The sequence below is a fragment of the Serpula lacrymans genome (assembly GCF_000218685.1).
Source record: "Serpula lacrymans var. lacrymans S7.9 unplaced genomic scaffold SERLAscaffold_7, whole genome shotgun sequence".
Classification (NCBI taxonomy): Eukaryota; Fungi; Basidiomycota; class Agaricomycetes; order Boletales; family Serpulaceae; genus Serpula; species Serpula lacrymans.
The window spans coordinates 1,402,635-1,430,324 of record NW_006763296.1 but is presented as its reverse complement, the minus strand read 5'-3'; the positions used below and the strand labels follow the sequence as shown (position 1 = coordinate 1,430,324).

Genomic DNA, 27,690 nt, shown 5'->3' with positions numbered 1-27,690 from the left:
GGCAAGTCCGTCGGCCGACCAGCCGGCATAGATCTGACTCAGAGTTGCAAGATAAAATTCCCCCTGTACAGTTTTTGACTTCTTTTTTTCACGACATCCATACCTTTGACTCGAATCTGTCGAAATTTTTTGATACTTATACCTCGCCATCCAGCATGTGTCCCCATCAAAACGGTGATTCTCTCCCTACCAACCCAGACCAAATGGTTTCTGTAGACACAAACGGTTCCACCTCCAAGGTCAACGGTGTCAACGGCACCAACGGGACAAATGGCATCAACGGCCATCGCGCACAAAGAGACCAGCAGCAACGAAACCCATATGCACCTAGGGCATCAGACTTCCTCAGCAACATCTCAAACTTCAGCATCATCGAAAGCACCCTCCGAGGTTGGCTCTTCTTTCTTATTACTCCCACACCTTCCTTTCTCATGCCTTTTTTTCTAACCTTATGCAGAGGGCGAGCAATTTGCCAATGCTTTCTTCGATACCAAAACTAAAATCGCCATTGCCAAGGCTCTCGATGCTTTCGGTGTCGAGTACATCGAGCTCACCTCTCCCGCTGCTTCGGAGCAATCCCGATCAGATTGCGAGGCCATCTGCAAGCTTGGTTTGAAGGCCAAGGTCCTCACCCACATTCGTTGCCACATGGATGACGCCAGAATTGCCGTAGAGACTGGTAAGTCGACTTGACCATCCAAAAGTGATCAGATCTGTTGGGCACCGGCGCATGTCAAGTCAGTATCTGTCAGTATCTTGGACATACCTGGTCTTGTGCGTCTCGGTCTTCGACAGGTATTAACCTTCCTTGCCTGGTTCAGGTGTCGATGGTGTCGACGTTGTGATCGGCACCTCTTCTTTCCTCCGTGAATTCTCACACGGAAAGGACATGACTTACATCACCAAGACCGCCATCGAGGTCATCAACTTTGTCAAGTCCAAGGGCATCGAAGTCCGTTTCTCATCAGAGGACTCTTTCCGCTCAGATCTCGTGGACTTGCTTTCGATATACCAAACCGTCGACAAGATCGGCGTCAACCGAGTGGGTATCGCGGATACCGTCGGCTGTGCGAACCCCCGTCAGGTTTATGACCTCGTAAGGACCTTGAGGGGTGTCGTTGGTTGTGATATTGAGATTCACTTGCACAACGATACCGGAATGGGTAAGTTATGATCCCTTCCCTTTGGCTTGCATACACTAATATATTTTCCGGCCTTTAGCCATCGCTAATGCCTACACCGCGCTTGAAGCTGGTGCAACCCACATCGACACCTGTAAGTGGCAGCCAGGTCACTCACATATGTTCTATAATTGATGTCATAACTCGACAGCTGTTCTTGGCATTGGTGAGCGTGTCGGGATTACCCCCCTCGGTGGTCTCGTTGCTTGCCTTTACGCCGCAAACCCCGAATATGTCAAGGCTAAGTACAACCTACCCATGCTGCGAGAAATAGAAAACCTCGTAGCAGAAGCAGTCGAAGTCAACGTGCCCTTCATGAACCCTATCACGTAGGCATCCTATCCATGCGATTTCGCGAATGTTACGGGAGGCTGACTGCTCATTTCTTTAGTGGATACTGTGCATTCACACACAAGGCGGGTATTCACGCAAAGGCTATCCTCAACAACCCCAGCACGTATGAGATCCTCAAGCCTGAGGACTTTGGTCTCACTCGTTACGTCTCCATCGGGTCAGTTGAGAAGTTCGCCTATTACTATTCACAAATTGACTTTTTCTTGTATCCCATAGTCACCGTCTGACAGGATGGAACGCAGTCAAGTCGCGAGTCGAACAACTCGGGCTTACTCTCACTGATGACGAGGTTAGTCGAGTCCCCCCCCATCACACAAACAAAGCGACGTCGCTGACGGGATGGCTAACCCTCCTGTGACTAGATCAAGGATGCAACTGCCAAGATCAAGGAGCTCGCTGACGTCCGCACACAATCCATGGACGATGTCGACTCTCTCCTCCGTGTCTACCACTCTGGTATTCAGTCAGGAGAGCTTGCTGTCGGCCAAAAGGAGGCGCTTGACCGGCTGCTCAAGCAGCACCGCGAGGCTCAATCTAGCCCGGCGCCTGTCCCTGTTGCTGCATGAGTTACCGCCGCACAGTGTATGTCGCTATACACTGGTGAGATTGGTGATCTATAACCACGCTTAGCGGTGGTATGTAGGATGTGGGACTTGAGGAAGAGAAAAAAAAAAGGCTAGTTCCGACTCCACGCAACTAATTTGTATCAACACTGTGGAGAGGGATACACATATACGCCCTGGATTTTGTAGCTTGTATGTTATGTTGTAGATTGCATATATATTGACGTATCTGTTGTGCTGTTTACCTGAAATTGGGTGTTTCCAGGATGATTTGAAAAAGCTCATCGAGTTCATGACCATGAAAACTGAGAATGTATATCCGAAATTTGCTGGTACTTAAAAAAAGAAGATGCCAATAACCTGAAACCTGGGATACAGAGATAGACTACGGGAAAAAGCCAACAGATATAGTACAAGTAATGGAACGAACGACGCTTGTCAGCCAATAAGATGGGGGATGTAATTAGAACATGTGTATAAGTAGAGCAACAAATTGTCCCGGAAACCTAGAAAATATGTCAGACGTCAAGACAGACCGAGTTTGTGAAACATTTCATCAAGCGTTTTGAACGCTACAGGCTTGACAAGGCTGTAGACATGACGTGCGTTAATCCAACCCCAAGAATAGCGAAAACATTGCACGTACTATCCATCCATGCCAGCTTCAAAGGCTTTACGTTTATCTTCTAAGGAAGACATTCCGGTCAACGCTAATATCCGAGCTGGTTTCTCGATCGAACGATCCGTCTCGATTTCGCGTATTTTCACAGTAGCACCAACACCTGAATAATTGTTAAGCAAAACCGTTCATCATCGTTGCGTAGACTGACCATCAAGCACAGGCATAGAAAGGTCCAACAGAACAACACTGTTAGAGTTTTTTTTACACATTAATTATTATCGCAGAGTCAAGAACGACTTGCACTTACTCAAACGGGCCATTTTGTTCGAAAATATTGACCCCTTGCTGTCCGTCTACGGCTTCTTGATAATCATATCCCTGCAATACGTGTTAAAACTTCGTCCTCGCATACCAAACTGATACGTCACCTTCTTCGATAACCACTTGGCACTAAAGATTTGCCGATTCGTAAAACAAAAAAGCAAACACGCAGAGGGTGAAAAACGCACAGAAGATTCCGAAGAATGCTATTGTCTTCCACAATGAGCATCCGAAATCGTCGCTCCATTGAATGCAGAGACCCAATAGAAGACTTCAGCAGCGTCCCTCCTGCCCCAACAGTGACCGTAGAATTCTTAAGATTCCGCTGTGCAGTCGAATTTCTTGGATCCACGACAGTATTTGGACCAGAGTCGAATGAATCAAATTCAGGATAACCGGGTATCGGAGCAACTATAGTTAAATCCCTATCCAAGGACGTAGCTGCCGAGTGTTCCCCCGAGTTCTGTCGACTTGACCCGTCTGGCCGCGGAGACTCCTCCGTAAACATCGTCGACATACTATCATCCGAGGCATTATCACTAATGAAACTGGAAGATCGTTTTTGACGTCGCTGCTTCGCTCTGAGAAGGTGCTTTAGGGCAGATCGTAACCTTGAAGGTCCTCCGGGCTTGTACAATATTCTGCAAAATCCGCCTATGCGTTCATAAGCACCACATATTCCCATGATTCTTGGGCTACCCCTTGACGACGAAAGCAAGATGAACATATGGTCACGTTCCATCCTCTGCGTAGAGTTTTGCACAAGCGTAGGGTCTTCGTTTATGATGACGATGTCCCCCAATGCAGATCCGTCGGGCTGCACCTTGAAACCCCACCAAGATGTAAGGTACGTGCATATAACGCTGGAAACTAACTGGATGCCTTTCCTCTTCTTTCTAAAGCCAACAAGGGAAACGGTTGGCGGATTCAAGGGGTCCTCAAAGACAAACGGTTCCTGATAGTTCTTCGCATCCGGTCCCACTTGTTCGGCTTCAAACGTGATTTTGATCTCTGTACCTACCCCTTCTTCACTCGAGACATCGACCTTACCACCAATACTAGGAGATTGAACAATGCTATTCACGATGGCCAGGCCAAGGCCTGTGCCTGGCTGAAGTGGGTTTTCCTGCGAGAATGGGTGAAATAGGTGATTCTGTGTGCTTTGTTAGTACGTGCCCACGATGATATCAGTAGTGCTTTCCCGTACCTTCAAGAAATTCTGGTTGATTCCCTACCAAAATCACCAGTTAAATCTTCATCGATAAAATCTAGTTCGAAAACCTACCTTGCCCGTGTCAGTAACGGCCAGCTCTATTTTCATGCTATTACCGGAAACGCTGCCTTCTTCATGTGATTGTCGTAGTGAAACATGGATATAACCGTCCTGCAAAGCTATATATCAAAACCCCGACACAGGAAAATAATAGGGAATATGAATATACCGAGGTAAATTTGAGACTATTTCCGAAAAGATTCATCAATACCCGCCGTATTCCTCCCTTCTCACATATGAGTGTCCAACCCTGTAGTGAATATGAATATTTAGTATCAGAACCGAAAATCAGGGATGAAAAGCATACACCAGGGCGTTGATCAATGTCGATGACAATCTCCACATGTTTAGTTGGGAAAGGTGTGGTCGCATGTGCAGAGATAGGTGTTTGCATATCAGGGGTTGGTGGCGAATACACACTACCAATTTCGGATTCCCGTAGGGCGGAGGTACGAGCACAATGACCTATCCAGCATCCGTCAATGGCCTCTTCAACCAGCTGCATCATATCGACTCTGAGAGATGACCATCAACATCTATCATACAATACACCACAGTTAACAGCGTACCTGCTTCGGACAATGACGTTATCAACTCCACCCGACTTAACATTACCACTAAGCTTGGTGAAGTCTAACACGTGATTAACCGTTTCTACTAGCGATGTTCCGCAAGCTTGTACAGTGTGGAGGAACGAGATTTGACTGTGGTTAAGTGGGGTTTCAGCCAATAGCTCGGCAGCGGCCAAGATCTGAATGTCACGTTGAAAAAAACGAAGATGAAAAAATATGACTCGAAATGACTAACACCATGCAAAGGGGTGCGCAGCTCGTGCGATATACTATCAAAATATGAGTACACCTTGACTCGCAGACAAAAGAGTTACATACTTTGATATAAACAAGCTCTTAGCCTGATCAGCCAGCATCATCCGCCGTTTCAAAACCGCTGACAAGATAATGACACCTGATAATGGTTTAGTAGTGATCCATTTACAATCAGCAGATAGCTGACCTATTGCCCGCAGATAGGAGAGTTCATGACCTTCCAACTAGTTATACATATACAGTTAGACCAGAATGACACCGTTTGGTAATACACTCACGAAGCGCCTCGTAGGGTCCGAAGCATTATATGCGCATAACAGGGCAAACGGTCGCTTGTCGATGTTAAAAATAGGAACAGCTGAAATGATGTTATAACAGATGAGGTCTCGATCAGTGTCTAGCAAAAGAAGCGAATATGAAATTAATTTCTCACTCAGCGCATACTCGATGTGTGTAGGTATGAAAGGGCGGAAGCATATTGGGAGGATGCCTTCCGAGATTTTGCCGTCGGGGTACTTGTTGAAGAAAACGTTCAGTTTGCTGTATTCATCCGCTGTCAATGACTGTGTCGTGGTTTCGCATTGTGGGTCGCCATAGTGCATAACCACAGACACCGAACCTTCGGCATTCATCGTCTCGAGGACCTCGCAGTGCGATACATCCATGACAATCACGCCTTCCACGTCCAAAGTACGTTTTACGAGTTTTGCTGCGCGGTCATATACCTTGTCCATAGACCCACCACCGTACAAATCAGGGGCTTTCCCTTCTTTCCGGATTTCTGCATCGATTTCAAGACATTCTCGGCTGAACTGCTCCATCTGCGAAATGTGCGTCGTGAAGCCTCGGATGTCGTAACAAAGCAACTAATTATACGCACTGAATTCTGGATACGGTCTCGAATTCGTAATTGGATCTTATGACATTCAAATTTAACCAAACGTTTCACTAGCACGACAAAACAAAATACCTTGTCACGCCATAATTCCATTTCACGCATTGCAATAGCCTGATAGCGGTAGGTGTTGAGATAAAAAATTTCTCTGTACCAGAGTCTGGACTTACCGCAAACTCCTTCAATGTATGACGTTGACGAGGAGTGAAGTCTTGGCGAGGCTGATCATCGATAACAGCCAAGCTAACAACATGGTCATGTCAATCATACTAGATTAAACACTCCGTGCAGTACTCTTACCTTCCAATATTAAAACCATCCTGCGTTCTAAGGGGCGCACCTGCATAAAAACGCATTTTGGGAGTATTCAAGACAAGAGGCTAATGTAATTAAGCAGGTTAGTGGTATCCGAATTAGGGAAAATTACTGCATACATTCTTGGCGAAACGCCAATCTGTGTGAGTATCCAAAACGACTGTAGGCTCGTCGCCTCTGAAATATGGATTGATTAATGCAGCTTGAATAAGAGGTAAATGTTGTACCTTTGCAAAATAGCATGCGCACAGAAGGACGTTATCCGCGCACAGCTACTGAAATCCATGCCCCCTGAATTTGGGTAAAATTAATATGGTGAAAAAGTCACAAGATCACAAATCATACACTGCGATTTGAACCATCTGCGAGGAGGTATAAGGCAATGAATAAAGTCATGATAAATAAAACTCACTGCTCGTTGCCATCGATCAGCGAAACGAAGACACTTTTGGTGTTGAATACTAATTTCGCGAGATGAGCTATGCGATCAAAGTTGAGATCAGGACCAGTGTTCCATATGTTAAACCTGCGAAGCATGTCAGCAGACTATAGAGTCAAAGCCCAAAACCAAACTTACTTATATAATGCACGGCGACGTTCGAGTTCGTCTGGAGGATTTGGAGGAGCGAGATACCCCAATTCCTGAAACATTTGCTCCTCTTTCGCCGCCCGTCCCGCTTTTATACTGTTAAAAGGCTCAGACACCGTGCGGCCACCTGGCAAGACTCTGTTGCGGAAAGCCGATTGTGGAAGGGGTGAAGATGTCTGACGGGTTAAACAGATCCTCCGCGGCAGTGCTGGTACAGTCGAAATGTCAAGACTCAGTGGCTCCGAATCTCGTCGATAATCAGCAAAGTTTTGTCGAAGTATTGTCGATTGTGTCTGTGTCGATTCTGTTTGGGAATGTTCGCTCCGTGCACTGCTTGCATTGGTGTCACCAAAATAATCCTGTTCATAAGAGCCTTCTGACGGCTGATGCAGCAAAGGGGCTGTAGCAGGGGGTAACTGATAGGAAGCAGATGCGGGTTCTATGGGACCGGGAGTGGGAGGCTCTGTCGATCGAACTTTGGGTGGCGTCGTTGAAGGACTCCCTGCTATCGTATAGAGCCGATCGCCACCGTCTTCGATATCCTGAGTGCCCTCCCAAAAGCTGCCAAGGCGAGTCTTGCGAGTGCCACCAGGTGTCATAGGATCGAGACTTGGGCTATGGGGGAGAGGGTGTGAACCAGGTATTGCAGTATGCACTCCACGCATGGGGTCAGTGAGTTCGTGTTCTGGAGAAGGAAGAGCAAGCGGCGCGAGATTGACACGTGCAGCTGCCCATCGCATGGTTGCTGCAGCGGTAGTGACGTCCGGATTCATGGCCATCATCGAACTTCCAGAATCGAATGACAGATTAAGCTGTTGAGCGTTTGACGCGGAAGGCATGTCGGTAAAGGATTTTCGAAAGCGACGAGTCATGGTAGACAGTTTAGAAGGCGTCCTTGGTGAATACCTGTCCATTACGAAAGCTGTAGACATTTCAGCACTTGGCACAGCGCTCCGGACGTCAGGGAAATTAGTTTCTTGTTTTTCTTCAGTTGGGGAAGCAGAGAGAGTGCTTAATGGTGAACTGTTGATCATCGGAGTGGAGGACATAGATGGCTGCGGTTGTACGTTGAGCGCTTCTCTTTCCAATAATAAATCTCCTGCTGAGGAAACTGCTTTTAGAGGTAATGAATTTGGAGCCGAAGTGTCCGTTTTGATATACGTCGGATGAGAAGGCGACGCTAGAAATGATCGTGGAGGTGTTGGTGTGCGATGAGGATGCCATCGACCAGAAGCATACGCATCCATGAAAGTGGCCCAATCATAATCTGATTCATTTGAATCCATCCTATCGTCAGGTTGACTCGTCGTCGCCAAATCATCGCTGGAAAGATTATCAAAAGGTGGTGACAATACTCCTGAGATATATATCTAAGAAAAATAATTTTCAGCTCAAAACATTGGCATACCTAGATCGGACTGTGTGTCCTTGCTCCCACGATTTACGGGCATTTTGAGTGCAAAGTTCTGTCCACCGGAAAGCCGGTTACTGCCATCTGAGGCAGAGAGCTCGTTACCTCCGTCTTGACTTGTCTGGGGATCTTTTAAATCCAAGGGAGATATCTGGGTCTGGCTAATAAGGATGGAGGGCAAGAGCGAGGGAACTTCTTCTATACCAGAAGCAGTGGACGGCCTAGGAGGCCGTCGATTGACACGCTTCGGTGTGGTCAAACGAGGGATGGGCAAGCTGAAGGGATTTGGAGGAGTCGTCACATCCGAAAGGGATATACCGTTCAGCGAGAGCGATGGTGCTGCATCCGCATGATCGTCCACAAGCGACGTGTGCTCCATGGACGGAGTAAAATCTGTTTCTATCGTGAATCAACGCCGGGTTAATATCCCAGCCGTAAGGAAAGAAGAGCTGGAAGATTAGTACGATAATGAATCAAATCATGGCTGTGAAGAAAGGCGAGAAATCAAACAAGACTGACACGATCCAGGATAGCCCGGTGTTCGCCTAGAGAAATGCCAGATAAAATGAGACTGGGCTTGTGGTGGTGGAAGAGAAGGATGAGAGCTGCGTTGGCGGGAGAGCCAAGGAGCAGAGCTGGTTTTGGTAGTCCAGGTTTAAAGGAAGGGTTCAAATCAATGTACGCGCATTATTCTCTTTGCCTGAAAGCACCTTTTCGTGGATGACTAAGCACTCCAAGCCCTAACCACTGTCTGACGTCACTGCTTCTATTGCCGTTACACACCCCATATCGGGCAGTTTCGGTGCCGTCGCCTGCCTTTACGGGGCCTTTCCCCGCATATCTGGCCGGAGTGGGGTAACCACCTCCATCGGAACGGACACCGGACATCTAGAACTTCTATCGCATGTACCGTAACAATCAGAGTGCTGTCAACACACCACCCTGTGGCACATATTACTCAACCTCAATATTGCTGCACACTTCGCTGTTCAGGCATCGAGCCCTTGTCCCTAAACTGTCCATTGCTCTACTATTACGAAGCTAACAAACATCGGCAACTACCAACATACTCCACATATACAACGGCAGCGTTAAATTGTCGTTCTGGTCAGAGAGCGCCTCCAACGCGGAAGACAGCGCTACTACAGCCGTGTACCTCACGATCTATAATGAAAAAGTGCCGTTCAGCCACTCCACGCCGATGACCTGCTCGTGATGGCAAACCCACCGAAAAATCCTCTGTCAAGCCGCAAATCCGCAAGATCCACACACATGCCACAATCGATAGCGTGAATGCCGCGCTGCCTTCAAGCGTTTTCGACGTACTGGGCGACCATCGGTGCTTTCCAATCCGCTTGCCAACTATAGACGCCTGCAGCTACCCATCAGTACTCCATTCACATCGAACCATCTGGAAATACTGACAAGGGCATCCCCTACTCCCAGCGCTAGAATGCCAGTATACTGCAGAATCTGATGGGGCCTGGCACATCGTTAGCTCACGCCACTTGCATATGTGTACCATCTCATACCCTTCCAGCCACAACGAGCCAGCACATCCTGTCAAGAGATAAAAATGGCTTAGTATCGCCGTTCCGCTATCTTTGTGGTCCAGGAACTCGTTCATGAAGAGATGCACGACAGCTCCGAAAGGATAGATCGCAAAATACCGCACATATTCTGCAAAAGTAAACAAGGCAAAAGCAGCACTGAATGACAGGTGCGTAAAAGCAGGCTGCCATCATCGCATTAATTTCTGGCCGGAGGCAAACATCAACATAGCTTACATCAAACGCCACGCCAGGAAGAAACATCACGACAGCCAACGCGTGGAAGAACTTGCGTCTGGCGTTGAGGCCAAGGGTTGGCACATGCTTATCTGCAGCATCGAGAAGGTCTGTTGCGACGTTCGACACCTGCGCACTGTTGGGTAAATTCGACAGGTTCGGCAAATTCGGCAAATTAGGGAAATTCAGCCCCAGAGCACCTGCCGGTGAGGATGGGACTGAAGTCGTCTCGGTGAACACCTGGTTATTATTCGCCGGTCCCGGAACAACAATGTCTCCCGATCCACTTGTTGTATTCCGGGGACGGTATCTCCTCGACCTTGACAACTGCCTATTCCATGCCGCAACACTGATGCTTCCCAAGAGTCCCCAATACACGAGCAACATCGGACGACTCCATTTTTTCCTTCCCTCAAGAAGCCAGAAGATGGTCCAAAGCCATGGATCACGCCGGCCTAGACTCCACCACGTCCACGCCCCAATGAGACCCCCGACTATGACGATAGTGCCGATGTAGAATCCAGCAGCTAATGCACGTCGGTGACGCTGCTTCTCCTGAGGAAAGCGGAGACGGTGTACCGGCTTCTGCGCGATGTGCCTTGAGAGAACGAGTAGGGGGGACAAAAGAAATCCGGTGAGAAAGGACCCAGCGACAAGCGCTATCTGAAAAATAAGAAGAGGGGTGGGAAGGCGATATGTTTTGATGAACGGCGTAGCAACTGGCCATATCTACATCCATGTTTCCATCAGAAAAGTCGCAATGGAGTAACAGTTAAGATAGGAGGAACGAACCCGCGCCCTAGTTAAATTTAAAAGCTCGGTACATATAGCCAGCCCGCCAAAGCACACTAGAGCTAACTCTCCGAGAGTGAATCCACGATGGGCCAAACGAATGGCAATATAGAGACAAAATTGATAGAATAATGAAAAGACAATGATGTCAAAGTAACTTATGTCTGAAAGAAAATCAAAAGTCCTTAGCTAAACGCACACATTAGAGGATACAACGATGGATGGTGCGTACGCTGCCAGATACTAATTTCCCAATGAGACAATGCTGCCCGAATACCCAAAGCGATTAAAGTGAAAGTATATGTGAATAAGATATAGTTCCACGTCCGGAGCAATTCACTCCGAGGAACCGACCCCCGCTCGCCTTCAGGGACATTCTTGCGTTTCGAACATCGAGCTTCGAACCACCAGGAAGCGCATACCTGCGACAACAGCGTAAAAGAACAGAACGTAGCCAAGTTGACGAGACTCTCGCGAGATAAAACTAGGGCGTCGAGAGCAGAAGGGGGAGAGCGTGCGTTGAGTAATACGCGAGGCTCTTCTATTCTCCATGCCCGAGGCAGCGGGCTATAGTCTGGTGAAGATGCTGATGCGGCTTGCTGTAGCGAAGAGTAGAGCATGGCTGATGCGATGATAGGCCCGAGAAGGAAGCCTGTCAAGATACCATCATCCGAAGACTCCCTGTTGACGTTTTGATCAGATCATGCTTCTTCTAGGAAAGGAGACAAATCGCACCTATAATTTTTGGGGACAGTCATCCATGCAAAGCTAAAGTGAGACTTTCTTGGGATGCCACCGGGAGGAGAATGAACAGTATGACGCCTATTTTCGCGAGCTTCAACGCGAGGAGACGGTGAAGTGCGCAGCTGTTCTGGTATACTTGAAGTTGATGAGGGAGTGGAGCTAGTTCTTGTGAGTGAGGAGTGTGTCCACACAATATAAATAAAGGAGATAATGATGAGAGTATAGAGTTCTATAATCACAAAATCAGACACGTCACGACAAATGAGAGGTAGTAAATCAACCTAGAGATAGCGATGGATCGGATCCACGCGAGTCTAACAGTGTTCCCGAGATTTTCCAGTCCATGTACAACAGAGTTCCCAAAAGTAAAACAGATTCCCCAGCTTTTCTTGTATCCATACATACAGTCCAAGTACCAATAAAGGGCAGAGGAACTTGCAGAGAGAGCACCATAGACAACACACTATAGAGTTGCGGCAAGGACCTATGTCGATGAGATAAAGGGGAAGGAGAAAAGGGGTGTGGACCGATACCGTTACCGGCATTGTGGCCTAGTGTTCGAACATGGGGTGACCGCGAGCGTGTAAACGACTGTCTGCGATGAGCAGCGCTGGACACATTAGGTTTTACATCGATGTGTTCTGCAAGAACTGGGCTAAGAGTCCTGTTCATGGGCGAAGCGTGAACTTTCTTCTTTCGAGCGCTATTGCTCTTTCGCAAACCCTTCTGTGAGTTCGACCTTCCGCGGTTGAATCGCACCTCCTCATCCGTATCCTCTTCGGCGGTGTCGCTGCCAGACGCAGAGCTGTACAGGTACTTAAGCATGCATTACAGTAATTTTTTTTAAAGATGCTACCTTGACGATCCAGCATGATACGTCGTACTCAGTTCCACATTGGAGTCCGGAGGCTCCGCAGAAACGGCACCAAACGACTCATGACGCCTTTTCACCGAACGCACACCCAAGAACCTTCTCGAATTCGTGTCCGAACGCCCACTTGCTGCATTCCTAGACGATGGCGGGGAAGGTGAAGAATGTGAGCGAGGCAGCTTGGCAAGTGATGAAGAGGTGTCCGGCTTTGCAGCAATAATATTGACTATGGAGGCGTGGCAGACGGGAAACAAGAACAAGCAAAAAGCACCGAGATTATTTTAGCGAGCTATTAGCGCAACCGCGGCGAACTCACCACAAACGTGGCTTTAGAATCTAAACGAAAACCAGAACGACCGCGTTTGACGACTCCATACCGTGAGTATACCTCTGAAATCGTCTGTTTTGCATCATGGCGGATGAAAAACGCGTCGTCTATCTTGAGGATGTGGAATCCACCGTAATTTCAGTTCAATCCAATGCGCTCAGTGGCAAGGAGGGAACCGAGGACACGGTGATAGCTACCACAACAGGGACGAAGAGGCAGCGCACTCTGATGGATATGTTTCCAGGATCTCAGACTGACAAAGGGTCACAACCAGCGGCGAAGAAGATGAAGCTGACCGCTTCGGGGTCCAGCTCAAACTTGAACAAAATAACAACCAGACTGGGGACTCAGCGCCTGAACTCCATCCCATTTTCTTTATCTCAGTACATAGCTTCTTTACCAGAAGAGCACAAGGACCTCCTGAAGTTGGAGTGTGACTGCATGGGAAAGAGTTGGTGGGTACGGTCATTAAGATTCGTCCGTCTGACTAATTGGGCCTCTGTGAACCCCCTTGCCTCTCCAGGCTCAAGGTGCTCAAAGATGAGATCAAAAAGCCCTACTTCATATCACTAAAGCGGTTTCTATGGGAAGAAGGTGTCAAAGGCCCCAGTGATAGTGCCAAAACACTCAAGGTGTATCCATCCCGTATGTGCCGTATTATGAATCAAGCACAGTGCTCATAACCATCGGTATTCATAAAGCGAGAAACATCTATTCATGGTCTAATACACCGCTAGGAAAAGTAAAAGTTGTGATAGTGGGGCAAGACCCTTACCACGGCCCTAATCAGGCGCATGGCAAGTTTTTTTCTGCCATTGTTAGTTGCCCGAAATATGCTAAAGACCTGTTCCTGCCATCACAGGGCTCTGCTTCTCCGTGCCGAAAGGTGTGGCAGTCCCACCATCCTTAAGGAATGTAAGCAGCGCTCATCTTGTTCTGATTATCTGCGCTCTTGTATCCTCACTAAAGAACGTTAGATATACGCCGAGATCAAGGCAGAGTACCCTGCATTTGAGCCACCAAAGCATGGGTAAATATTTGTCAAGTTCCGAGGTTCTCTGTACTAATTAATGACCTCCCTTCTCGACCGCTGCGATAAGCAACCTAGCGACGTGGGCAGATAATGGCGTCCTCATGCTCAACACCTGTCTGACCGTAAAGGCTGGCCAGGCTGGCTCCCATTCTGGCAAAGGCTGGGAAGAATTTACTGATAAAGTGGTCGATGTCGTGGATAGGTATGGCGGCGCCAATCTTGCGAACGGGGACTCCGACGTCAGCGGAATTGGTCGCGGTGTCGTTTTTCTAGCATGGGGAGCCTGGGCTGCGAAACGGGTTGCCAAGTTGAACGAGGTGAGTTAGGCTTGAGGCAAAGATTTTTTCCAGAGGCTAAACCAAGTGCTGACTTGTGGTCGGGCCCGCATCAGACGAAACATCTGATACTCAAGAGCGCTGTACGGATCATGAACTTTTTTCCCCCGATTTTTGTCCCGCTCTGACTAACTTGATGTAGCATCCCTCCCCTTTCAGTGCACACAAAGGGTTTATAGGAAACGGCCATTTTAAGACGGCGAACGAGTGGCTAGAGAGGAGATACGGGCGCGAGGGCACGGTAGACTGGTGCGATCTGGACAAACCGGTGACTGACGAGAGTGCGTGATGGCAGACGTCACTGCAATGACTTTCAAGGAAGATGCCATGCTAATTGTAGATACCAAGTTTTCGACAAAGTACAGTGCTAACAAAGTGAGATAGCGGTTGCACCTGGGTTAGATGGGCTTGCGAAATCATGATTATGACATCCCGAGCTCCTGAAAAGTCGGGATTTTGACGAGATCGCGGTGGAAAGTTTCCGGGAGGGGTAAGATTGAATCCCGGCAGGCGGCAGATCGTGGGCTGCAAAAAAAAAACAATCACGAGGACAGCAGCGTTTCACTGGTGACCAGGACATTAAAAGGCTAATGCTGTCACTGCCAGCACATTGTAGGTGTTATGAAGAGCGGGTTATGGCAAACTCTGAGCAGACTGTCGAGTTCCTGAAGCGGGAGCATTAGCAATTAACGTAGGGACCGAAACTCACGTGAGAGAAGGGCTACTTAAGTTGGCGAGCGGCTGTGCCGTGCCTTGCCATTGACGATTACGTCCGATCCCAATATAGATCCCAGTCTATCGCAGATTTTCAAGTTACATGTCTGCAGAACAGACAGGAAATATAGTAGATCGACAACCGTACAGGGCACACAGGCATCTTGTCGAGCTATCGTATGTTCGTCCGTGCAATTAGTGTAAACGATTAGATACTATTGCGTGTACATCTAATATACGAGAGACCACGTAACCCAGAGAAAATTCAACTATCAGACAGTAGAGATACAGAGCAGCGCTTTCGATCGTTCGATGGAATGATACCAGTAACATTGATTGCCCAGTGCGGACCAGATAAAATGCTTTGCAAAAGACTAAAAGGAAACACAGACGCCACTCGATCCGTTCACGGTAGCACGTTCATGCGTGATCCTGTATTGGTGTACGCATGTCGTGGTCCGTTCACGTCGTGCAGTGTAGGTGGAGACGGTAGACGTATCCCATGCGCCTGTTGCACAGGATTAGGGAGATGTGGCAACTGATTGGTGATTGTACGGTATCCTTGCGGTTCCGTAACCGAACGCCGGTGAGGAAATGGTAAAGTGGGCGGAGGTTGGGCCGCAGGCTCACGGTGCGATGCATGCGTCTGCTGATGCATGGGCTGCTGAGCACTTGCCGGGTGTGTTTGCATGTTGTGGTCAGCCGGAGAGAAGGATGGCTGCGAATAGGAATAGTGGTGGTGCGTATCTTCACGCAATAGATAACTCATGTCGTTATATCCGCCACCCATAGGTCTATCGGCAGTGTGCGAAAAGCTAGATTGCGAAGGAGGCATGTAGATGCTGTTTGACATCGAGTTCCTGGAAGAGGTAGACATGGGATTCGGAAACGTAAACTGCTGCGCATTCTTTTTCAGCATAGGCGCAGACACAGCAGGTAAATGATAGGGAGTCGACGACGAGGAAATCTGCGGCTCTGGTGGGGGCTGGTGCTGCTGTTGGGGGGCTTGCTGCTGCTGGTCGGTCATGATCATGCTGTCTTCCCATGCGGTGGGCTCCATGACCGACAGATTCCGAGGAGATGCGCGCATGGAGTTTGTGATGATGGAAGGCGAGACCGAATCCGTCCTCGTGGGGGAAGGCGACTCTGCAGCTGACGAGGAATCACGGCTCATCGAAGACGGGTGGTGGGACTGCAAGTCATCTATGGACTTTGGTTTATCTTTGCCGGTTGGTCCTTTGCCAAGGGATGGGCGGCTAGCTGGGGGAAGGTTCAAAGCAGCCCGCAGACAGTTGTTTTCCTCCTCTAGTTCTGCAACGCGGAGTTCCAGAGCCTGTGAGAGGGCGAAAAGGGCATGTAAGAAGGCGAAAAAGAGGAGGTGAAGGATGGCGACATACCTGCAGATGGGCAGCGCGGCGGGCACGAAAGGCTCTCTGGACGTCCCTTGCACGATTAGGGGGGAGGTTGTCGTTTCTCTTGCGTCCACGCTTTGAGGACATTGGGGGAGAGGAGTGGAGGGATAGGAAAGGAATGGGGAAGACTAGGAGGAGAAAAGGTGTGGATGGAGAGAAAGCAGGAAGAACATATAAAAGGGATTGTCCGGATGTAACTTGGTAGCATCGGTCAGGATTAATACTATTTGTTGGTGCGTGTATCAGCACCAGCCGGGATTCGATCGGGGTCGACAGGCCAGACCCAATGCTTCGGCCATAGAACCTCCGCAGGCAAGGTTCAAACCCAGCCACCTCAGCCGGGCGGTGCCGTGCTGTCCAGCGCAGACCAGGCTGTCTCTAAAACATAGGGTCAACACATGCAACATACACAAGCATCCTGAGCCCATGCATGTTCTATGATATCGATGGTGCCATGATGGTCTGCAGAGAAACAGAAACGATCTCGAACGGTCGAACTACCTCCTCATCCAGGACCCGTCCCCGTCCAACATGAGCCAAGAGTCTAGTCCCCAGGTCTCACCCTACTTTCGGACAGCCGTGGCTGCTCTTCTCATACGGCAATTCACATCGCTCTTTTCGCTCGTTCTTCCAAATCTCATCGAGGGTCTCATTTAGCGCCACAGCCTGGTTGGTGCCCTGGCTCTCCTGCCCCCTCGCCCTCCCAAACGAGGCCCCCCGCTGCGACGGCCTTTCTCCTCTCCTTTCTCTTTTAACCCCGCCTGTCTATCCATCCCATGAACCCCATTAGTATGACATCGATTCCATGTGTATTATGTATTACATACCACCTCTGCTCTATTAACACTTCCATAACGATCCCATTACATGAATCTACCTAATATACAAAGTTTAACGACATGAGAAGGCACTGATGAACCAGATCATGCCACCTTCACTTGTCCCCCATAATCATCCCCGACCTGATGTGCGCGCCTCCTTTCTCGCACTCGCCTTATCTTTCTCGCGCCTCGAAAACAGCTTGTGCCGACTCGGCGCTGCATCCCGCGCCAGCTTCTTGTTCGCCGACTTGTTTTGTTCCACGTACGACATGTGTTGAGCACCACTCAATGCCGTCAGTGTTCCCGTCGTCCGTTGCGCCCCCGGGAATTTCATCTGTCCAAAGTCTTTCGACGTAACCGTTCCTGCCAAATCACCCTCAGTCGCCCGAATGTCTGACCCAAGATCAGCCTCGCTCTCATTGGCTAACAACACCGATGAAATTAGTTCGATCTGCTCGTCCTTCGTTCGGTATACCAGATCGGGCAGATTCTCCAGTCCATCCAAGTGCGTGATCACTTTGAACGCATAGCCTTGATCGATTAGAAACTGCTGACGCTTCGTGCTGTAGAACATCTCTTGGGTGTCCTTGGAAACTAGCGAATAGAAGAACGCATTGAATCCCTCGTCATTCCGACGTTTCGCACGAAGAATCCGTCCTAGCGCGGAGCGATCAGTGTCCGGTAGCGGGGATAAACATCGGATGCCACATACCTAATCTTTGCGCCTCTTGCCGTCTGGATCCAAAGTGGGAGGATATTTGGATCAAACACGTAGCTTCCGGGAGATCAATTGATGTGTCGCCAACCTATATCAAGGGTCGTTAGGATAGCGTCTCTGATAATGCCATAAAGGAGGCTCGCCTTGGAAAGAAATATGGTGTTGACGTTCGAGTCGTGTTGGAACCACTGCAGTACACGCATTCTCTCTACCTGGCCAGTACCACCATGAATGTATGGTTTGCCAAGTTTTTTAGCATAGGCCTAGCCCAACCACGCATGTTAGCACATACAAACAAGCAAAGCGATCAATAGAATAATACCTCGAGAGCAAACACGTTGTCCGAGAAAACAATAATTTTGTCTCCCCTGTCCTCGTGGAACTTGATGAGGAATTGGCATGCTTGGAACTTCTTAGGGTTCATGCAATACAGCAACATGCGTTTGCGAGATTGCTCCCGTAGGTACTCCCGGTAGAACTCCGGCGTCATGGGACACCATACTTCGGCACACTGTAGCATCGTTCCAGTCGATCATGGTACCCAGTGAAAAAATAGAAAACATACCTGCACGTTGGCAATATGACCCTTAGCGGCGAGATCCATCCAATTTGCCTCATAAAGCTTCGGACCAATCATATAATTGAGGTCCGCGATCTTGTCATCTTCACGTACGAGAGTGGCTTCAATGACGTGCGTGAGCAAATGACACAACAATACGCTTCTCCGAGTAAAACGAATCCTTACCAGTAAGTCCCAACTTCGAGTGAGCTTTGATGGTGGTTACCACTCGACGAAACATGGCCGCAGGAACGACGTGGACCTCATCCAAAAGAATGAATCCCCACTCACGTGAAGTCAGGAACTCCATCATTTTCTTTGACTCATGCGATCTGTTATGCGTGTTCGCCACCATGGAATACGTGGACACTACTATGCCGCTCTCGCCGGCGAACTATAGACGTAGCTTGTGAGGGGCAAAGCCAACTTATGAACTGCAGCACGTACCCTTTCCTTCGACTCGGCGGTAAACACCGCAATTTGACGATCAGTAACGTTCGACCACTGCATGAATTGTTGCTTCCATTGCATCACGGAGACACTAAGAATAGGGCAGTTACCGTCAACGTCGGGATTCTCATACGCCACCACACCACACGACACTCACGAGGAGGTGCAGAGGACTAGACACGACTTTTTAATCGTGCATGCTGCAGTAATTCCGACCAGCGTTTTTCCTGCACCACACGGAAGTACAATAATTCCAGAACGAGCACGGCTGTCAAAACACTATGAGAGAGAGGGGTGCGGCCGGTATACGAAGCAAAACGAACCCATTCCCGAACATCTTACTTAAACTCGTTTCTTGATATGGCCGAATGACGGTTGCAGGCTTCAGGTCGATGTCTAAATTAGCATTGATGGTGTCGTTGCGAAAGTCATATTCTTCTAACATAGGATACTCAAGCTCGTTACAACGCTTCTTTACGTCCTATGAATGCATTGTCGGTTAGATGGCAAAAGAAGATCCAGTTATTGCACGAACGTCAATTTTGCCATCACTGATCTCAAATGCATGCACGTTGTCATCGTCCTCATCAATCTCATCTGACATGATAGCAAGTTAAAGTTTATAACAGCATCACAGGAGGCTAACGTGCGTACCATTATCAACACCCACCACAGATGTGAAGAGATCCGCATCGGCATTTCCTGCAGCAGGGGCACCGGGTCTACCATTAGGAACTTCATCCTTCTTTTTCTCTGCCTCCTTCGTCCCAGGAATTATGAGGTTTCCTTTCACAGGGGCTTTAGCTGTCGTAAAAGTTGCAGCCTTGATACTATTATCTGCCGTTTGACTAACGACTCGAGCATCCCGAATGGTTCTATCTTTTAGCAAAAGCTGTAGGGTTTCAGGGTGACTTGATTCCACGAAGTATTTGTTATGTTTTAAGACTAATTTCACTTTGCCGTAAGATAGCGTTCGTTCGCGAATGAAGCCGATGATGCTCTCCGGAACAGGTACCTTTGATGGCTTGAATTCCTGTGATAGGTGCCTGGTGAAAAGAAAGTACTGACCTTGGATAAACGATTCAAAACCTTAGCAGGCCACACGTGGTTAGCATGTGAAACAAACGCGATGAGCGCAATGCACACGGACTTCTATGATATCTTCGGTTTGCAAGCCCACTGAAACTGCAGCATACAGCGAATAGGAAGTGAGTTTGTATTCGTGAATAAAGGCCGGTCTAAGGGCATCCATCTGAACTGGTAATCTACATAGTAAGACCAACCTGCGTACCTGCTGACAGGTTCGCTGATAGCTACAAGAAAGTCTTGAGCCTGTTCCGCTATCGGAGAGAAGGCTTCAAGGATGATATGCCCATCTTCTGGGCTGATCCATATTGGGCGAGATGCGTGGTCAGGTTTCAGATGTAGCCACGAGAAGTCTTGGTCCATGAAGATATGAGATACCAAATTGTCCTGCTGACGACGATGGGCATCTAATGAGCTTGTACCTTCCACGTCGGTAGTTGACCGGCGTGTTTCTGCGAGTTTACGAGTTAAAGCGCTGAAATTGATTGTGGCTGCACGAGGAATGAGAGCAGCGTCCGCAGCAGGATCACTCATGTAGTCTTCTTCGCGAAGTTCTCCGTATTCCTCGTCATCTTGCTTTCTAGGACGCTTTGTTGGCAAATTTAAGTCTAATGAAGCTGCTAGAGAACATGTAAAGTTAATTGGAACTCTGATAGCCGCTTGAGCGCTAGCAAAGCTTACCGTCAGCTGCACGTTTTCCCGACATGTGTGATATCTCTCAAGCAATGAGCAGATAACGCAAGTGGAAGAACAAATGAAGATGTAGAGATGACTGTCGCAGACAAGCCTGCCAATGTCGGTCGGTACCGTTGGTCCTCATTGTAAGCAAGGTCAAATTTAAGCGGAGATTGAATATATTCAGAAACCACCTGAGCCCAATTTCCCATTTCTCTCACTTCCGTCCGTCTTCCTCCACCGTCGCCTTCATCCAGCTCCGTTGCTTTCTTGTATATTGCAGAATGTGGAGGCCCGCAACCAGAGAAGTTACAGGAACAAATGAAGGTATGTTTATTCTCTATTCAGTTTTACTGGCATTTGTTCAACTGATTTTTAAATTAATCCATAGTTCCCCTCGGAACACGTCGTCGTTTCGGTCCTGCTCCTGTTGGAGAAACCGCCCCCCCTCAGCTTGCTCAGCCTTCTCCTTCTGCTTATCCCCGACACAACCAGCAAGAGCCCGATGGAAGGAGAGGCAGAGATGATTCTCCTATTGCGGACATTCAAGGTAAGTTGTATGCTCTTGGCAAGTAACCTGTCACAGCCGCCCTATTCTATTTCTTGTCCTTGTGACCTGGTAGCTGCTTCGAACCCTTCTAGCTGCTGTATGCCTAAACCAAAGGTCTTCGACAAACACAGCTCAGAACTTGATTACCATGCACTAACACTAACCATGATACTAACCTCGATGCATTGTGTTTTGCTATTGATATATTAGCTGACCAAAATGGACCCCGAAAGAGGCGTAGCCGTTGGGGCGAAGCTAAAACTGAGATTCCTGGATTACCCACAGCAATTTCCGCCGCTGGTGTTTCGCAAGCTCAGCTCGATAACTATGCCATTCACCTCAGATTAGAAGAGATTAATCGTAAACTCAGGCTTAACGATTTCATACCTCCTGAGCGCGAACGGTATGTGTAACTCTATCCTGTATTGATCTTATACTTATCTATAACCCATTTTAGTTCTCCTTCTCCTCCACCAACTTATGATGCTCATGGTCGCAGGACTAACACCCGTGAAGTTCGCTACCGCAAAAAGCTCGAAGATGAACGTATCAGGCTGGTTGATCGTGCTATGAAGAACGACCCCAATTTCCGCCCTCCAGTTGAATATCACCAGCAAAAGCGTTCCCAACGTCCATCCGAAAAGGTTTATATTCCCGTAAAAGAGTTCCCTGAAATCAATTTCTTTGGTTTGCTTGTGGGCCCTCGTGGAAATAGTTTGAAGAAAATGGAGAGGGAGAGTGGGGCCAAGATTAGCATTCGAGGCAAAGGAAGCGTAAAGGAAGGAAAAGCACGCCCAGATCAATATGCCGATGATGCTGAGGAAGATCTTCACTGTCTCGTTCTTGCCGAAACCGAAGAAAAGGTAGCAGCTTGCGTGAAAATGATTAACAGGGTTATTGAAACTGTGAGTAAATGCTCTATCGCTGTTGTTGTGCAACCTAATTTTGTGCCATTTAGGCTGCATCCACTCCTGAAGGCCAGAATGATCACAAACGCAACCAACTGCGCGAGCTGGCTGCATTGAATGGTACACTTCGCGACGATGAAAATCAAATTTGTCAGAATTGTGGTGGTCTAGGACACCGCAAATATGATTGTCCCGAACAACGCAATTTCACTGCTAACATCATCTGTCGTGTTTGCGGTAGTGCTGGTCATATGGCGCGTGATTGCACAGTTAACAAGGACCCTAATGCTGTCCCCCTTGGCGGCCCCTCACCTCCTTCAAACAAGGGAGGATTCGATTCGGAATATGCTAGCCTGATGGCGGAGCTCGGCGAAGGTGGCAGAGGTGGTGGTGGAGATGTCGTTAAGTCATCCTGGGCAGGACCCACCAGCGGACACGATATCACGGCAGGCGGATCCAATATCCCCCCTTGGCGACGTCCGGAGGTCTGGCAGTCATCCAACAATAACAATACTTCACAGCAGAATGTTGGCTATCGTCCACCTCAACAAGGCTATCCTGGCTATAGTGGTGCCCCTGGACAGTACGGTGCATCGCAATGGAGTGGTCAACCCGCTTCGGGCTACTCTCAAGCAGGTTACGGTCAACAGGATTATTCGGCCAATTACGCTCAGTATTATCAGAATCAATATGCTCAACAGCAAATCAGCACTCCTTCTCATTAATAACCTCTTTTACCGCCGGTAAACTCATCTAACAGAAAAACCATGAGCTTCTCACTTTAATCAGATTCTCCCGCCGACCCGTTTAGCCTTTGCTTTTGGAAACATGGATTCGATAAACTGACGGAGTCTTTTGAGGAGAAGCAGGTATTGAACTTAACTTTGCACAGGCAGGCTGATGCGGAACATAGGGCCTGTAACTCACTGCAGCTGATTGTCGGCGTTTCTCTAGGAACATCGATGACCTCGACGTAACTTTTGTTTTTATTATTGAATGGAATTATAGTTCCTTTATACTCTGAGCCTGATGAGTTTAACCATATGTTTAATTTTGAGCCTGAAAGCTTGAACGGGTTTTTATACAATAAATGAAGTGAATTCTTTTGCGGTGTACCGCGAATCATCGTGCTTTATGGTCCACTTTTCTTTTCTTCCTTTTCCGTTTAACTACCAAGTCTAACTCGTCCCCATCATCTCTTTTCCGCTGTTGATTGGTAAGAAGTGCATCTGATGTTTGATGGGTCTTCCTCACAAAGCAGGATACAAAGAATCCATTTGTCGCGTCTTCGCCGGGAGAACAACGCACAACAGACAACGCGTCGTCTTTTGCATGCCTTATCAGTAGTGCAAGCATAAACGAGGCGGTGGATGCGTACCTGGATTTTCCATTTTTTCTGGGAGTCCTCGCCGATGCCAGGAAGGTAAGACTTCTCCTGGCGGTGCCAATATAAAATGGCCAGCCTTGGCCTCGTTGGAACAGAGTGCCTGACGAACTACGTCCTCGTTTTCGGTCGCATGTATGCTGCACGTCGAATAGACTATTTTCTTAACAGACGGAACTAGCGTGGTACTCAACATTCAAAGAGAAATATCCATGATAAAGATTTATGAACACTTACATTTCATGGCGTGCCGTATCATCAACATTTGAAAGCTGGCCAGTTTAGTCAGCCGCTCTTCTTGATCGGTATCATCTTCTTGCTCTGGAACATGTTTACAAAGGCACCAAAATCAGATGTCAGTCTTACCAGATTCAAGTAGGTAATCCAGCCTATTAACGATGCCTGAACCGCTGCATGATGGATCTAGAAGACTGCGAGGCACACCAGTTGGAGTGCACGAGAAGGTCGGAGCCGGAAGGTACTTACATGTGTGATACAGAAGCATATTTAGAATCTGTAGGCTCAACAGTGAGGAAATCGGCATTAATCGTCTCGACGTTCTTGCATTCCGCTTTGCTGAGCATCGTTTTGAGTGTAGAAAACCGTTTTCTGTCTCGTTCAAACGCCAGTAACTGTAACATAATCACTTTCGTTAAGCAAATGTTGGCCATGATTGTACCATGAAAAATATTACCTTCCCCCGATTACGCATAAGTGCACTCAGGTGTGATGTCTTATTACCTGGTGCAGCTGTAGCATCTATAACTACAGAATCCTCATTCGCAGGAGGATCAAGGACGACAGCCGGAAAACAAGATGCCTTATCCTGCAAAATAACTTTGCCTGATTTATAGGATGGTTCATCGCGGAATTGCATTACAGGGTTAAATAGAAGAAGGTGCGGGACATGATCATCCTTAGCAAAACCTTTCCTGGTGATAACCCTTGTTAAAAACTTGTACTCACTACCAAACAAGACGGCTTACTTCGAACTGAAAGGTCCTGATAACTCGAAGCCACGAGAGACAAAGTGTTGAATAGCCTCGTCGGCAGTCCAGAGCAAAGTGTTAATTCGTACGTAACGCGGGATTTGAGCTGAGCAGAACGATGTCGATTGTCAGTGCTTTGATCCTTACACTTTCGTACTGACCTCCTCTACTGTCTCCGGTATGTGCAAGTTCGCCGTTTGATTTCGCCCCACGTTTGATCTTGATTTTCTGGAACTCACCATGTAATCTCGTTTTATGTCGGAGTATTGCTTGTTTGATAGGTCCGTCTGCAGCTTGAATTCCTTTGGAAAGTAAGACGTCATGGACGAGAACAAGAGCCAGATTGAGAGATGTGATTTTCTTCTTCTCTTCCTTTAGGAGCTTAGCAGTGTCAATGACATTCGTCAAGACATCCTTATCTACGAGACCACATTTAGCAAAACACGCCTGTCTAGCGGGCGCGGGGATGTCCTTGAAAACTTATGGGCCTCACATTTCAGGGTTTCTATGACAAGAGCAGCAGTTCTTGCCCTATCTTTCTCGGGCAAAGTGGCAAGGATACCCTTGATCGAACCTTGCTTTGCATCCAGCCGGTCTAGAGTTTTAGCTGCCTCGAAATAAAAGTTCATTGCATGTGGCTAATATACAAATGTAGAGGACATCAGCGCCCGGCAGATGCAAGACGGAAAAAGCACATATAAACAGAAGAAGATTGTCTAAGCCGTAAACTGAACCAACTATTCTGTGATGGAATGAGAAAAGCATCAGCACAGAGTCCAAGACAGCATGAGGTAAAAGACAACAAAAATCAGAGTTGATGTAATCGTCAAGCCAGGAAATTCCCATCAGACAATGTAGATAAAATTTGAAAACATCATTGGAGGCACGAAGAAATGCTGGACTTACAAGCTGCTGTGATTGTTTTGAAATTTGAGGGGATGAAAGCGAGCACCTTCAGGACCAGAGCCTGGTTATATACTTGCGTTTCAAAGTCCGACTGACTTTTTTTTTGCTGCATTCGCGTCGTGGCTCGTGGCTGGCGTGCGTGTCTGTCGGGTCCCCCTTGTCTGCTGTTGTATATCAAAAAGTAAGTCTTAATGTTTTTGAATACAAGATAATCACTCACAGTCTTTCTTGGTTGTAGTGGCCGTTGAAACTGAACTTTATGATGTCTTGGGTCTTTCTCCCGAAGCTAGTGATGGTACACATTTCAAATTTCTCATCGAGATGGAGAGCCAGGTTCACATGCTTGTATAGGCGACATAAAAAAGGCATATAGAAAAAAAGTAAGAGCTCTGCTCCGTCAGTTTTGACTCCTAGGTCTAATCGTTGAGCAGGCGAAGGAACATCATCCCGTGAGTAACGCGCCAAGTCTTGTCTGATGCATGAATGATTTTACATTGCGCTTAATGATACAAAGGACAAAGTGCGTGACTTTCAGGCGATCAGCGTCCAACCAGCTTATATCTCATATCGCCCAGAACCCTAATGACCCTCAAGCAGCCCAAAAATTCCAGGAAATGGCGGCCGCGTTCGTCCGCTACCCTAACGTTATTCAGTGGCACCCATCTTACTTTCGGCTCTATTCCCCATTGTCAGATACGAAATCCTAAGTGACCCAAACACGAGGGAAATATACGATTCCCATGGCATGGGTGGACTTGCAGGCCCAGGGGGCGGCGGACCTGGCATGGACCCAGCAGAAGCCTTCGCAGAGTTCTTCAGTGGCGGTAATACGTTCTTCGATTTTGGATCCGGCGCTGGTCCAGGTGTTCCTCGGCGTCAGAAAGGCGAAGATACCGTTATTCCCTATGATGTGACATTGGAAGACCTCTACAATGGCAAGTCCGTCAAGATGAACATGGAAAAGGAAATCCTCTGCGGTACCTGCAAGGGGTAAGTTCGCTTTTGGAGTTTAGTTGATGGTACTGATAGTGTTCGAACTCAGTTCTGGTGCACGAGGTAATGCGAAGCCAAAACAGTGTGCAACATGCGAGGGTAAGGGCTTTAGCTTTGTCCAGACACAGGTATGCATGGATTATTTATTTTCTACGACATGCGCTAACCTCGTTGATATAGATTTCATCATCTCGATTTGGGGTGACAAGGGCAAAATGCTCGGATTGTGATGGAGCAGGTGAGAAGCTGCGTGAAAAAGATCGGTACGTGCTCCGTATTATGACTTCCACTTCTTATTTTTTATTCCCCGGTTGACAGATGCAAGAAGTGCAAAGGCGAAAAAACAGTTAAAGAAAAAACGCGTCAGGAGATTTTTGTTGAAAAAGGCATGAATGATCGGCAACGCATTGTGCTTGCAGGTGCTGGTGATCAAGAAGTAAGCATATATGGGGAATCTTTCCATTCCGACATCAACTAATATCCCTTAGCCTGGCATTCCTGCGGGCGATGTAATATTCGTCCTCAAAGCTGCCACACATGACTCATTTGAGCGTTCTGGCAATGATCTGCTGACTCGTGTCACGATCACGCTATCTGAAGCTCTTCTTGGCTTTTCGCGGATACTGATTACACATCTGGATGGGCGAGGTATACATGTGTCCAGTCCTCCCGGAAAGGTCATCAAGGTCGGCCAAACTATTGTATTGCGAGGCGAGGGCATGCCAGTGTATAAAGGCCAAGACCAACGGGGAAATCTATATATAGTCATAAATATCGAAATGCCCGACGAACAGTGGTTGCGAAGCGTCGATCGGAAGGTATGTGTTTTTTTTTTGAAATCCCATGTGTGGAATAAAACTAGATCTGCGGTGCTAGGCTGTTGAACAACTGCTTCCACCGAAGAAGGCGGAAATGGATCCTCCCCCAGCCATAATAGACGAGGCTCCGTATGAAGAGAGTGATATTGTGGAAGTGCGTGGAAGTTCTTTCCCGGCGAGCTCGAACTTCTTTGATGAAGGATTCTCGTCGCAGTTCGGCGAGGGTAATGAAGACGACTGGGAGGATGACGACGATCCTTATGGAAACCCCATGGGCGCGGAACCAGAATGCAGACCCCAATAAGCTGTTCTATCGTAAAATTAATGGGACTACGGGCGGCCTGGTTTGTTTTGCATTTTCACTGATCATAACCCCCCTCAACATTTTCAGCTCACATTTTGCCTCCTTTTGCTTCACGGATGTATCATATTCACCTTGCTTTGCAAGTGCTAATACATGTTTTTG

General features: G+C 47.9%; 8 protein-coding genes across 8 annotated transcripts; 4 read left to right on the top strand and 4 right to left on the bottom strand.

Moving 5' to 3' along the window:
- Window positions 1-90: 90 nt before the first annotated feature.
- Window positions 91-2,371, top strand: SERLADRAFT_468311 (uncharacterized protein; the record flags this gene model as incomplete). Its single annotated transcript, XM_007318620.1, has 8 exons — window positions 91-390; window positions 458-679; window positions 822-1,163; window positions 1,222-1,275; window positions 1,333-1,510; window positions 1,573-1,692; window positions 1,752-1,824; window positions 1,898-2,371. The coding sequence occupies 8 exons, from the start codon at window positions 156-158 to the stop codon at window positions 2,099-2,101; spliced, it is 1,428 nt and encodes a 475-aa protein (XP_007318682.1).
- A 252-nt stretch (window positions 2,372-2,623) lies between these two features.
- Window positions 2,624-12,920, bottom strand: TCO7 (Fph type histidine kinase; the record flags this gene model as incomplete). The annotated part of the gene is made up of 36 exons (XM_007318619.1): window positions 2,624-2,687; window positions 2,745-2,880; window positions 2,929-2,966; window positions 3,028-3,098; window positions 3,149-3,170; window positions 3,230-4,194; window positions 4,249-4,272; window positions 4,327-4,425; window positions 4,484-4,564; window positions 4,622-4,829; window positions 4,884-5,065; window positions 5,122-5,155; window positions 5,205-5,280; window positions 5,329-5,365; window positions 5,420-5,962; window positions 6,022-6,057; window positions 6,112-6,150; window positions 6,207-6,279; window positions 6,337-6,416; window positions 6,471-6,553; window positions 6,622-6,642; window positions 6,697-6,713; window positions 6,764-6,877; window positions 6,929-8,297; window positions 8,349-8,750; window positions 9,422-9,515; window positions 9,580-9,723; window positions 9,777-9,834; window positions 9,884-10,086; window positions 10,139-10,867; window positions 10,931-11,094; window positions 11,163-11,611; window positions 11,666-11,801; window positions 12,208-12,479; window positions 12,531-12,751; window positions 12,894-12,920. 36 exons carry the CDS (start codon window positions 12,918-12,920, stop codon window positions 2,624-2,626), a joined length of 7,311 nt encoding a protein of 2,436 aa, XP_007318681.1.
- On the top strand, window positions 12,850-14,666 carry SERLADRAFT_468304 (uncharacterized protein; the record flags this gene model as incomplete). The annotated part of the gene is made up of 8 exons (XM_007318618.1): window positions 12,850-13,328; window positions 13,397-13,518; window positions 13,575-13,670; window positions 13,736-13,788; window positions 13,851-13,903; window positions 13,974-14,223; window positions 14,298-14,324; window positions 14,384-14,666. The coding sequence occupies 8 exons, from the start codon at window positions 12,958-12,960 to the stop codon at window positions 14,528-14,530; spliced, it is 1,119 nt and encodes a 372-aa protein (XP_007318680.1).
- A 347-nt stretch (window positions 14,667-15,013) lies between these two features.
- On the bottom strand, window positions 15,014-16,556 carry SERLADRAFT_449420 (uncharacterized protein; the record flags this gene model as incomplete). The annotated part of the gene is made up of 2 exons (XM_007318617.1): window positions 15,014-16,288; window positions 16,353-16,556. 2 exons carry the CDS (start codon window positions 16,452-16,454, stop codon window positions 15,362-15,364), a joined length of 1,029 nt encoding a protein of 342 aa, XP_007318679.1.
- A 762-nt stretch (window positions 16,557-17,318) lies between these two features.
- On the bottom strand, window positions 17,319-20,707 carry SERLADRAFT_438280 (uncharacterized protein; the record flags this gene model as incomplete). Its single annotated transcript, XM_007318616.1, has 15 exons — window positions 17,319-17,845; window positions 17,901-17,994; window positions 18,119-18,169; window positions 18,229-18,417; window positions 18,472-18,587; window positions 18,652-18,859; window positions 18,913-19,006; window positions 19,073-19,183; window positions 19,239-19,396; window positions 19,451-19,512; window positions 19,570-19,948; window positions 19,984-20,004; window positions 20,066-20,153; window positions 20,207-20,621; window positions 20,683-20,707. The coding sequence occupies 15 exons, from the start codon at window positions 20,705-20,707 to the stop codon at window positions 17,319-17,321; spliced, it is 2,538 nt and encodes an 845-aa protein (XP_007318678.1).
- Window positions 20,708-20,960: 253 nt separating this feature from the next.
- On the top strand, window positions 20,961-23,156 carry SERLADRAFT_449417 (uncharacterized protein; the record flags this gene model as incomplete). The annotated part of the gene is made up of 5 exons (XM_007318615.1): window positions 20,961-21,003; window positions 21,068-21,226; window positions 21,437-21,629; window positions 21,684-22,131; window positions 22,185-23,156. The coding sequence occupies 5 exons, from the start codon at window positions 20,961-20,963 to the stop codon at window positions 22,857-22,859; spliced, it is 1,518 nt and encodes a 505-aa protein (XP_007318677.1).
- A 100-nt stretch (window positions 23,157-23,256) lies between these two features.
- On the bottom strand, window positions 23,257-25,142 carry SERLADRAFT_449415 (uncharacterized protein; the record flags this gene model as incomplete). The annotated part of the gene is made up of 9 exons (XM_007318614.1): window positions 23,257-23,459; window positions 23,513-23,695; window positions 23,756-23,839; window positions 23,885-23,949; window positions 24,005-24,150; window positions 24,213-24,450; window positions 24,505-24,613; window positions 24,669-24,926; window positions 25,001-25,142. 9 exons carry the CDS (start codon window positions 25,134-25,136, stop codon window positions 23,257-23,259), a joined length of 1,422 nt encoding a protein of 473 aa, XP_007318676.1.
- On the top strand, window positions 25,127-27,689 carry SERLADRAFT_449414 (uncharacterized protein; the record flags this gene model as incomplete). The annotated part of the gene is made up of 12 exons (XM_007318613.1): window positions 25,127-25,320; window positions 25,652-25,708; window positions 25,765-25,793; window positions 25,845-25,862; window positions 25,989-26,038; window positions 26,107-26,403; window positions 26,456-26,534; window positions 26,587-26,669; window positions 26,725-26,842; window positions 26,895-27,224; window positions 27,283-27,378; window positions 27,439-27,689. The coding sequence occupies 12 exons, from the start codon at window positions 25,260-25,262 to the stop codon at window positions 27,526-27,528; spliced, it is 1,308 nt and encodes a 435-aa protein (XP_007318675.1).
- Window position 27,690: the final 1 nt, after the last annotated feature.